The sequence below is a fragment of the Chaetura pelagica genome, unplaced genomic scaffold, assembly GCF_000747805.2.
Source record: "Chaetura pelagica isolate M959 unplaced genomic scaffold, ChaPel_1.0 scaffold242, whole genome shotgun sequence".
Lineage (NCBI taxonomy): Eukaryota > Metazoa > Chordata > Aves > Apodiformes > Apodidae > Chaetura > Chaetura pelagica.
In genome coordinates, this window is record NW_009952377.1 from 825,060 (window position 1) to 837,595 (window position 12,536).

General features: G+C 35.7%; 1 protein-coding gene across 1 annotated transcript in view; it reads left to right on the top strand.

Moving 5' to 3' along the window:
- The first annotated feature begins 241 nt into the window (after positions 1–241).
- The window catches only part of PPP1R13B (protein phosphatase 1, regulatory subunit 13B), a 40,472-nt gene continuing 28,177 nt past the window's right edge, over positions 242–12,536 (top strand). Inside the window, exons 1-3 of the mRNA XM_010008148.1 lie at positions 242–389; positions 5,864–5,983; positions 7,373–7,440. Of these exons, the coding sequence (XP_010006450.1) occupies positions 242–389; positions 5,864–5,983; positions 7,373–7,440 (336 nt within the window). The remainder of the gene's footprint in view (positions 390–5,863; positions 5,984–7,372; positions 7,441–12,536) is intronic.

Genomic DNA, 12,536 nt, shown 5'->3' on the forward strand with positions numbered 1-12,536 from the left:
AAGAGAACTAAACCATTTCAGCTGAGGCTTATTGAAAAATTTGTAAATTCAAGGTGCTGTCAAAAAAAATCTACACAAAAGGGCTAAAGCTTTGGCAAAGTTACAGGAAACTGAACAATGGATCATGGACTTCAATGGTTTATGGTAGCAAGCATATATATCTCCAGTTACAGCAGGATTATAAATAATATTACTCCTGTAATATTTATTAATATTCTGGTACTTTTTTTTTTTCTTTCAGATGATATTAACTGTGTTTCTGAGCAACAATGAACAGATTTTAACAGAAGTTCCAATAACACCAGAAACAACTTGTCGTGATGTAGTGGAGTTCTGCAAAGAGCCTGGAGAAGGAAGCTGCCATCTGGCTGAAGTATGGCGTGGAAATGGTAAGTAAAATGTTCAGTGGAAATTGATTTCTATATGTATGTATGAGTGAATATCAATATTAATTATTTCAAATTGTTGTCTTTTTTCTTTTTTTCTGGCAAACTGTGACACAAAGCATGCAATTCCTGACTTTTTTCTGGTTTCTTCCTCAGTGTGAAGTATTTGATGAAATGCATGTGTACGATATGTTAGTGTTTTGTATATGTAAACAATCAGTATACTTATAAGGAAAAATAGGGGGGTGTATTTTCACGTGTGGAAGCCATTTGTTTCAAATAGACATACAACATGTATAGCATGGAGGGTATTTAAATAATAGAACCATAGAATGTTTTGGGTTGGAAGTGACCTCTAAAGTCATCTAGTCCAACACAATAAGCAGGGACATCTTACACTAGAACAGATTGCTCAGAGCTCCATTAAGCCTGACCAATAATGTCTCCAGGGATGGAGGTCCCAACACCTCTCTAGGCAACCTGTTCCAGTGATCCACCACCCTCCTATTAAAGAATGTTTGCCTAATGTCCAACTTAAATCTACCGTTCTCTAGCCTGAAACCACTGCACCTTGTGCTATCATTACATGTGCTAGTGAACAGGTCTTCCCCAGCCTTCTTATAGGCCTCTTTCAGGTACTGGAAGGCTGCTATAAGGTCCGCCCAGAGCCTTTTCTTCTTCAGGCTGAACAACCCCAACTCTTCAGCCTGTCTTCATAAGAGAGGTGCTCCAGCCCTCTGATCATTCTCGTTGCCCTTCTCTGGACAACAGGTCCACATCTTCTTGTGCTGGGGTCACCAAAGCTGAATGCAGTACTCTAGGTGAGGTCTCACCAGGGCAGAGTAGAGGGGCAAAATCACCTCTCTTGATCTGCTGGCCACACTTCTTTTGATGCAGCTCAGGATTGTCATTGAAATGACAATATGGAATCTCAGTGATCTTCTCTTATAGTAAGTGGATGCAGATCACTATCTGTGTTCTTTCCAATCCAGTTTCCTCACTATTAGGCACGTGAACACAACCTGACATTTACAAATGGGTATAAGATTTTTTTCTTTCTGTCTGTATCACGAATAGCAGATGTTATACAGACAGTATTGTGCCAAAATTGGACATAGTATCTCTAGATTCTTCATGAACATTTCTCTTCAAAGATTTGACAACCCTGATTCTGAGTGGGAAGTGTGAAGCAATTTGCAATGAAACTGCAGCATATTGTGCCAGTTGAAGAGTATTTTTTTTCTCTTTAATTACACTGTCTCTGATCCCTCAGCTCGTAAACCTCAAGAGAGGTCTACAAATGCTCTTTCAGGAGACATTTTGGAAAGTAAAATGAAAAATTATTAAAAATATAAATACAGAAAATAACTGGTTGAATAAATGCATTAGTTTTTGTCACGTACCCTAAGTGGTCTATTTTCTTGGTAGTCTCCCTGTGTTGCACAGGTGACAAATCATAGCTCTCTCTACAAGAGAGAGCTGGCATACCTGTCCTCTTGTGAATATGCTTATTAACTCCTCCTTTCTACAGGGAGCTGTAGGCTCTTCTAGGTCACCCAGCTGAGTAATACATGTGTACTCAAATTCAAAGCAATGGGGATTGTAGTTTTATCAGATACAAAAAACAATTTGTGTGCCCCCAAACTTCACCATTTCCTAAACTATATTGATCTAACAGAATACCATTTCATCTAATAATCTTCCTCTCCTGAATGTATATGTACAAATAAGTGAGAGATACTTGATTTTCTTTTTAGAGGGTGAGAGATAGAGCATATGTCTTCCTGAAAATGTTATTAAAATCCATGCAAGTTTGGCTCAAAAAATTACATAAGACTTCTGCAGTTGAAAGGAGAATTACAATAGCCTAGGTGTTGGAAAACATACTTTTTTATTTATTATGTTGGCTTTTCTCTGCTTTTGCATGGCAAAGAGATGGTTGAGGAGTTCCACAAGAGTTGGAAAATAATTTAGGTATTGTTAGAGTGAAGGAACTGATTCTTCTTAGAGCTGCATGGCATAAGTGTTCGGTTTATTTGCATTTCATTTTTGTATTTTAGCGTTTGTTTCCTCTTTTCCAGTTTCTTGAGATGAGTAATAGTTGAAAAAGTCAATAGCATTTGCTCCTGATATATCAGTATGTTTTGTAGCACCTTGTGCTTTGTTAGTTTGAAACTTCCTCCTTTTGCCTGGATTTCTCATGCTATAATAGGAGAAAAAAAGCCAGAATATTCTTCCTCATTCCCCAGCTATTGTAAATACCAAAAAAGTTGGTAAGAAGGTCAAAAGACAGGTGTGACTCCAGGAACTTTCAGTATGTTTCAAGAGAGAATGGATTTCAACCTTTAAATACACCCATTACTCAATTATTCACTCTATTTACATTTGGAATGCCCTTCAGCAAGGTCTTCCTGAATTTAGTCTTAAGGTAGAGGCAAGTGACTGAAAGAAATGGTTGCTTACTACAAGTTTACTTATGCAAACCTGAAGGGGTGAAAGACTCATACCTGATCTTGCAGGGAACTGCCCTACTACGGACATAATCCAGAACTTTGTGTTCTGGTTTCATGGATAGCAAGCATAAATGTGTTTATTATAAACTAGCAGGATACCTGTAATCAGGATTAAAACAGATTCTGAAGTCTGAAATGTTATTTGTTCTAAGTAATGGATGTATAATTCCAATGGAAAGACTTTTGCAATTCTCTTCTAAAACATGGATGTAGTATCTGTGTCTTGGTCTTTCAGAGTGTTTCAGTTATTTCAGACTACTTTAGACTAGCCCATCCTCAAAACTTTTGCTTAAAAAGAAAGGAGTCAAGCTCAGCTCTCAAAAGTCTTTCAGAATTTTTATCCAACTTAAAATCTAAGACAGTTTTTGCAGATAATTACGGATTTATGCATATCTGATGGTTCTCCTCTTAGCTATTAATGAAGAAAAAGTTATCCAGATAATTTTTAATGTGTCATTAAAGTTTATTATTACTCTACACTCGTTATCCTAAATCACCTTTTCTTCTTGAAATAAACTTGAAATAAAGTCTGAAACAGTATTGTGAAAACAAGTATTGACAAATAAGTCTGAAGCTATAACTACTGGGAAAACTTTAACTACCAGTTTTTTGTTTGGTTTGGTTTTGATAGTTAAAGAACAGGTAGTTGCACAAAGTATCTCTTTATGCCATCCTTACTTACAGCAAATAGAAGATCATGCTTTCTTCCTGCAAATTGTTATGGATTTAAAGGATTTAAATTGAAGGAAGGAATGGTGATTTCAATTTTCAACGTGTCAAGTGTTAATGTCCATTTCTTCTTCCTCTTTCTTTTCTGAATCTGCTTCAAGTAGTTAAGTTGCACAGAATGATTAGTGCTCCTTCATTTTTCTTAGTCTCAGTGAGGATGATGTTTCTGTTATTAATTTAACTTTTTTTCTGCCTAATTTTGGGCAACAAATCCTGAATTGTTTTTGTGGAAGAATTGCAAAAGTAGTAGAAATTTCTATCCCATTTCTCTCCATGGCCATGTCTGGAAAATACTAGCTTTGATTCTTGAAGGTACACTATGTAAACAAAGCCTTTTATTTTTAATAGCTTCTAGGACCAGGGCCTTAATTTTAATGGGAGACCAGTCTAACCAGGAGCAATGCTGCTGGCACTCCTCGCCATTCCTCAGTTAGCCCAACCCTGTCCAGACATCCAGTTTCTTGGCACTTTGTTTTCAAGCTTCCAGTCTTTTTAGGTTTCCCTAACAGTATTTCTGTTTGGGAAAAAATCCTGAAGATTCTTATCTTTTCTGTCTTAAAGTGTCTGAACTAAACCATTTATGTGTTTTTACACTCTGTGATCTTTACAAGACTCATGCTGCAATTTTAGTGGATATGCTTCAAAGCACTTGAAAACTTACCTTTCTTTAGGAGTTGAAAAACCTGAAAATCATGTTTTTAAAGTTCCTTTTCAAGGACTGAGTTGTAATAAGCCACTGACCTTTTTCTGTGTACATAAACACTGTTGACTGTTTATTGGAGTCCACGTGAGTGAGGAACAAGAAAAATAAAAGATCTGAATTTTTTAAATCCAGATGTTTTGATTAATTTTTTGTGGGTTTTTTCTGTTGTATTTTTTAGGGAAGGTAGGTAACCAGTCAGCTGATGAATAGAATTAATTTGTAGTTTAAATGACCCTTCCCCACTGAAGGCAGCTAGTTCTGTTAATTTCTATACCTATTTGACATGACAGATTTTGTCAAGACACTTAATTGTATTAAATGCATTGTGAATCAAGTGATGAAAATGTATTGCTCTTTAAATGCTACAGTTAAGTATCCCAAGAGTATCAAGACATGCATACAATTATATAGCTCATAATGCATATAAAGTTAAGTCAATTTCATTATACAGAGGTATATTCTTGGTGTGAATTCCCAAGCTTTCCCCAAGGTATCTTTTCTATCTTGGAATCATTCTGTCAAATGGGTTAAGTATGAAATGGATAACAACTTGTTAGCTGTGCTCTGCCGGGTGGGAAATCCTGTCACTTGGGTTTTGAGGACAGAGAGCATTTTGCTTTTAACAATCAAGCATGCAAACTTCACCTTTTGGTTTCCATCCCAGCCTGATTTGCTGTAGTGATTTGACATGGTGCTGTATGTAGGAAAGCTAATTGAATCTCTTCTAGTGTAATTTTATTCTGTTTAGAAGCTACATTCAAATCCTATGGTTAGTATTAGATTTTAAAAGATCTTTAAAGGGAGATTTTCTTATGTAATTAAAATTTTTTCAAATAAAGGCAAGTATAATTACAGAAACAGTGTACCTTTGCTTTTGAAATGTGTTTTCATTTTGAAATAAAATGTGCATCCTCTTAGAAATAATATATTTGATCAATTTGGAATAAATAACTGCACTAATAGAATGTTTTACATTTCCCTGGAGGAAAACAAAGAGACTGCTGCATAGAACTTGGCCTTTGTTTGTTCAAAGATTTGCCAGTAATTCCACATAAACTTCAAGTTAATGTCTGGCATAGTGTATTGGAGTGGGAGCACCAGCTTGAGTCCTTAGGAGATGAATGTCAATAAAATGATACAGCTTTTAGTCTGAGTGGAAACATGGAGGTTCAAACTGAATGAATTGTATTAATTGCAGAACAAAATATCCATCTAGTGGTGACAGGGAGCAAAGGTGCAAAGATCAGCAGCGTAAAAAAGGCTGTGATGAAGAATTCCTAAATCAGAAATGGTTTTTTGTATGTTTTGCAAACTGGTTATGTACTGCTGTTAACCAGTGAACTGTGTTAGAGTGACAGGCTGGCTTTTAGTGCAGTGCATCTGTTGTCTGTTGGTGCCTGTTTCTTTGACTTTGCATGAGACAAAATATTGATTTGCTACCAAAAAGAACATTCTGATACTTAATGAGAGTTCTATAAAGCTTGGCTTAATTTAAAATAGTTGCTGTAAGTTTTTTGGTCTTGTACTTTTAGAACGTCCCATACCCTTTGATCACATGATGTATGACCACCTACAGAAATGGGGTCCCCGCCGGGAAGAGGTGAAGTTTTTTCTTCGTCATGAGGAGTCACCAGCTGAAAGCAATGAGCAGAGTAAGTACACTTATCCTGTAGTGTTGGCACCTAAATTTCAGTAGATCCACGTAATACAATTTCCTTATACCAAAGCCATTTTAGACCTTTCTTAATGGCACATTCATGTTCTCATATTCCCTTCTCTAGAATGATTTCTACCAGTCTGTTGAGTAATATTTTTATAGTAAGATTGGTTTCTATTCTGCTTAATACTTACCTTTTTTTTTTTTTAGAGAGTGGGATTGTTCTATTTGACCTCTTGTTCTCTTTCAGTTGCCCCAGAAAATACTCAGTAAATTACTTTAGAAATTTGAATCTATTTTGCAAACATCACTGGCAGATGTCTCAGTGGCTTTACTTTCTCAGTACTTCAAGAAGATATATTTAACTGTGATGATAAATCACTGAAAAAGCACTGGTCTGCTTGGTTCTACAGGAAAAGTGTTTATATAAGACAGTGCCTTATTAAGTGGAGCTTTCTTAAAAGACTTTGAATCAAAACATAGAAGAATTTAATGTCTTCTGATCTAACTAGTGTAACTGTACTGAATTTATGAGAAGACTTTGGAGGCTGTGCATTATACACATTATGTCTGTCTGAACTGAAGGATAGAAAGGTATCAAACTGAGACAGATGTTTGTGTGGTCACATCGTTCTTACTCATTCAACTAATCAGACTTCTTCTAGCAACCGAATTTCAAGACTTGACTGAGTCCTTATTGCTTTGAGTTTTTTGGTTTGGTTTATTTTTTCATATTTCTAAGTGGTTCCTGGTTGTTTTGATTGCTGAAAGTAGCAGGCTTAACATTGTATGAGGGATTTTTTAGGCATTACAGAATTAGACATTTTGTAAAATAGTTTGTCATCCTTTGGGCAATAACAATTTAAAGAAAGAAAAATTTGAGAAATTTAAGATACACCTGAAGTCTTAGGATTTCATGTACAAGGAAAATGTTGCTTCTGAATCATGCATGCAAAGCTTTGTAATTAATTGTTGACCCGTGGATCCATTTGTAGATTAAAATCATTTATGTGGCACTGGAAAAGCTTACTCTACTATGTTAATTTATATTGTATTCAGCTGAAGCTACTGCTTCTTGTGGACACAGAAATACAAAACTTAAGTAGTCATGCTCGGTACATTCCCTTTCATGGCATGATTGGCTAAACACAAGTCAGAAAAGTAGAGCTCTATATCTGTACTTTTTAACAGAGAAAGATTGTGAAGTAAATACTTCTTTTGATTCCACTGCTTAAAAGGAATAACCTAATAAGAAAGAATTGGAACTAGCAGAACGAAAATTCACAGGTAAAAGCTTTATATAAAAAATCTGAACAGATTCAAGAGTGAAAACTATTTGTGCTGGAAACTGAACTATGCACTAAGAGTGATACTTTACTTTTAGGTGGACGTCAGGCCCAAAATCAAAGAAATGGCATAAATATACCTGTGGAGAAACGTACAGAGAATGGGGTATGTAAGAAATCCTAAAGAATCAATTCCAGTCATATATGTGAAGCTTTTAAAATTACTGTTTTTCAAGATCTTTTATGGTGTGAATTGGTGGAAAATGTGTAATCTTGTTTGTTTTTGTTACAAACTGAATGGGAGAATATGGCTTTGTCATGAGCTGTATTTTCTGACTAGAAAGAAATTCATTTATATGGTGTGAGAAGCCCCGGAGACTTACTAATTACTGCATTTTCTAATCTGCCCTCCTCTGTCTTATTCATCTTGTGTGAAGAAAAAAACCAGCTGTATACATTATTCTCTCATATTAGTATTGCTTGTCCAGATATCTTTTCTTGTTTATCTCAGTGGTATTGATTAATGTCATAGCCTCATATGTTAAAACGTGAAAATGGAGACATGTATCTATGGGTTGGGATGTTTTCAGATGCTGGTAGAAGAGGCTGCATGCCTGACAGAGCCATCTTTATTCTGTTTTTTATGCACTTTGTTCACATCTATATCTTTTTCACTAACTGTGACTAGGTTTCTAATTTAAAAGACACTACACAGCATAAGCAACTTGTTTGGTGGCATTCAGTAAATCCAGGCTTGAAAATTCTGTCTTTTACAGGTAAAATATAGTACATCTCATTCATTCAGAGCCATTCTGCTGTCTTTACTAAGGCACTATAGCTATAGTTGACTATTTTTAAAAAATCTTAAAATTTCAATAAAAACATTTGAACTCACCAATTCATAGTTGTAGTGTCCCTATGAAGCACTGTCAATTCTCAGTATGTATAGGGCTCTTTCTCAGGATAAAATAATGCTTAAAAGAAGTTTAAAAGCAAACAAATCAGGTTTTTCAAGCTGCAATGTCTCAAGGAAAAAAAACACAACAGTATAATGTTAAAGATAACGGTGCAGATTAAATGATTCTGTGTTTGTGTATTACCTGACAATTGGCATCTAAAATTCACACATACACAAATGCACAGCAACAAAGTTGTACAGAGTGTTTGCCACTCTTAGCAGCTCGTTTTGTGTATGGCACGTGGGCCTAGTGGAAGGAATTTTTTTCCCCTATTCAAAGCAGTTAATCATGTATTGCTTTCTACGTTCGGTTTCTGTAGCAAACACCAGCCGATGCCCTCTGCTGCATGGCTGTTTATCCTGGTTCCATTGTCATATTGACAATGTAGTGAGATCATCATGTTTGAAGTGCTAGGGGAACATAACTCTTTCGTGACCTCCGCTGATCTATTCCCCCCATGTGCCTTGTAGCACATCTACTCCATTTGAGACTTATCTTTGGAACTGGCATGTGCAGGAGGCCTTAGAATCTCACTTCCTGGCAGCACTCGAGTGTGTGGTAGCAGAGCTTTGCATTTAGCTCAATTTGCTGTTGCTTTTTATGGGTAAAGCTCAGGCCTGATAACTCAGGTAAACTACCTGTGTGCAGTTCAGTATATATATTTTTTTTTAAAACCCAAAAGTTTGACCACAAAATTAAAATGTGTTAGGGAACTGATCTCTTTAAAATGTACTTTTATCAGGTTTAGGAAATTATTAGAAGACAATAAAGGAGTTATATTAATGTAAATTGTTTTGGGGTTCATGCCAAAAATTGTACGAATTTTGAAAGTGTATAAAACTAAGATTTTCAATTGTATGAAGTTTTAAGTCAGAGGGGGATGGGGGAAAAGAGGTGGCTTCAGGATCAAGAATTTAATCAGCTTACGCTTACGTAATGCATTAGGCTTATTCACTGTTACTGGCATGCTGACTGTTAAACTAGTCCTAAAATCAGTAGAAACCAATGACACATTGAAGACAGCTCAAAACTTACCAAATAATCTTCATTCAGGTATATTTTTATTATGTGTATTGCATTAATGATGAAATAATGGATTGTTACGTAATATCTGAGTAGATCTGAAAGTATGACATGCATAGAAAACTTTAAGATGAATGTTTCCTTTAATGTTTGAATCAATAGCCTTGGAAAAAAATTATGGGAAATCTGTCTGGAGTTCAATGTGGTTAATTCTATTAATTGGTATTTTGGCATATACAGTAGGATTTTTTTTGTTCTTTGAAACTGTATGTTCTTGATCAGCGATTTTATTTTTTTTTTAATAATGGTTAGCTTAAAATCACATTATATAAATGCCTACATTTCATTAGATTATCTTCCAAATGAAGATTTAATATTAAAATTAGAATAGGCTATGTCTCTTCAGTGTTGTAAAAAGAATACTTACCTGTAAGGACTCATGTGAGAGCTTTGCATAACAAAGTCGGCCAGAAAACGGTGAGATTTTGTAAGTTGACTAGTTCACCTATTCCTGAGGTGACCTTTTTGGGTTTGCTTTTGTTTACAACTTTCATGGAAGTGGAATTCTGCTGTAAGCAGGGCCTGATCTCTTTCCAGGGTGTAGATCTGTGGAGATAAGAGTTACATAACTGAACATACTCCCTTTGCTGGGGAGACTGGACAGTGTCTGGAGAGAGATTTTCTTTTCTGCATCTAGCTGCCCCTTCCTCCTCTTCCTTTCTTTTGCACATGTAACTGCGCCAATTTGTTTTGAACACAAGTTGTTACAAAGGAACTTCTAATTAACTACAGGGAAAAATGTTTTTTCAGTGAGGGTAACAGATACTGGAATAGATCGCCCAGATTCTGTGGAATTTCTATCTAGATGAAGAAAGTTGTGAGTGATCTGAACTGCTCTGAGCAGGGGTTATCAAACGGAGTGACTTCCAGAGGCTCCTTTTGACCTAAATTACTCTTTGATTCTGTGATCAGTGGCCATGAAACAGGGGTCGTGCAGTGCTGGGTCTTGTTTGCTTCCAGATGTCCTGGTGTGATCAGAAGCAGCAACGGTCTGGAACCATCGAGACTGAGCAAATACAGTTGTAACCACTGGAGGTCAGTGGTAGACAGGAGAGGAACTGGTAGCCACTCGTCGTGGTGCAGCTACCAGTCATCAGTAGAAGTGGAGCAGAGATGTACTTAAAGGAAGTCCCAGAAAGAGGACTTACCGGGTGATGCCACATAACCGAGAAATTTCAAAAAAGCAGTTACAGAGCAGGAGGAAAAAAATAATGGGATACAGGAACACAGTGAAAGTTAAGTGTATTAGCCTAAGTAGAAGTAGATACAGATACACTGTATATGATGGCAATAGTCATTTGCAATAGTTGCTTCCTTGAATTATTTTTGTACTTGGTAGTTTACTTGGGGAAAATAAAATGTCAGTTAGTGGTCTTCTGTACTTCTTTTTGCTCTAACATTAAAATTGCTCCCACAATTTAGAGAAACTGGTATCAGTAAGTTTTTTTTTTTCTTGATAAATGTGGACTGAAGCCTTTGCCAAGAAATACAAAGTGGAACCTGATTTTCTCTCTCACTATGAAGCTTGTGTCAAATTCTAGGCTTCGAGTTAGATAGATGTACTTGTCTTGCCAAAATCCTTGAGTAGAATTGTATGTTGTTCATTAGTTTTAACCATTTGAAACAAGTGCGATCAAATAAAAAAGCATTAAATATCTAGTCTACATTTTGTCATATATTTGTTATGATATTACAATTACAGTTTCTAAATGTGTTCTAAAAAGTTTTTGATAAAGGACCTTCAATGTTGGCTGAAAGGTTTTTGCAAGTGTAGTTAGTTGCACAGGCAAAATACTTAGAGGTTTTCTTAACTTTTCAGCCAAACATATAGCAAAATCTAATTGTAAGGAAAAAAAAAAAATCAAAGTCGTGAACTCAGGAGAAGAGAAATACATTATATGTACTTGCTTGACATCTCTCATCTGAAATTTTGAAGGATAAGTAGCTTAGTCTGGAACAGAAGTTATTCTTCAAACCTGAGCTGCAAATTCAATTTAATATAAGCTTGTAAGTATAAAGTACTTTCTGTTCATAACATTTTAAAATGTACTTAGAACAGGCTGTCATTCACATAAGACAGGTTTTAATCAAATTTGTTTAAACAAAGTTGCTGGACGCTTACATTTTATGGGATTAATTATATACTTTGTGATCAATTTTGTTTTATATTTTTAGTTATAATAGTATGAGCTTATGACTAATATTAGCTCTGAATATCTGACCTAATTTGTTTTGAGGAGTCTTGGACATAGTTTGACTAATTGGGAACAAGAAACACTCTTGGAACTCCCTTGGAACATTGCACAAGGGCTGTTTTCCTCTGTCTTCTCCATGTATTTATGTAATTTTTAATCTCTGTCGCTCCAGATCCCAATTATCTATCTAGATGGCTATGGATAAGAGAGACACAGTTTATAGACTTGCAGTATACTGACTTTGTAGTTCTACTGCTCTTCTGGGTATCAAAGATAGTTCTGCTCAACAAGTTACAGGGAACAAAGATGTGTGGTTTGTAGTCTGTAACAGCCAACAGGTGGCTTCCCATTTTTCAGGGGATAAAGGACATAAAGTGCACTATTTACTCAATCGACACATTTAGTTCCCACTTTTACAGGTTTGATTTTGCTTTTCCTCAGGGGTGGCTTTTCAGTTTTACAGCAATGCTTAATTGTGGATTTCATGCATGGGGGATGGTAAGTCCTGTACATTTGTTTGTTTAACCCTACCTATGATACTTATTTTCATATATTTGTCTGGTGAACATGGAACAATACAATTAACTCTTTTCCCTAAATTTTGCAGTGATACGAAGGATGTGGATAATTGTTTTTGGTTGATACTATCCTAGTTGATCCTGAGTTGCTTGGCCCTTATAAAAAGGTAGAACAGTTTAAAATAAATGAATACTTCAGCTGATGTGTAACATTATACAAATTAGCTCATAAAGTAAATGTTACTTAAAGAGTTCATTTTTTATTTTTCATTAAGTGTTGCTGTGCTTTTGCAGTCCTTACACCAGCACTGTAAACTTCAGTGCCTTTTGCAGTTACATTAGTATCATTTTAGTTAAGCCAAATATCTTAATACTAAGTTGTTGTAAGGAAGATGGGACTTGTCCTTTATTTCTGTAGTTTCTGTGGTTTTTCTTGTGCAGTGCAGCTGTGGCCTCTGTGCTCTGACACACCTTTCCACATTCATTGACTTGGTCATTTACTTTCCT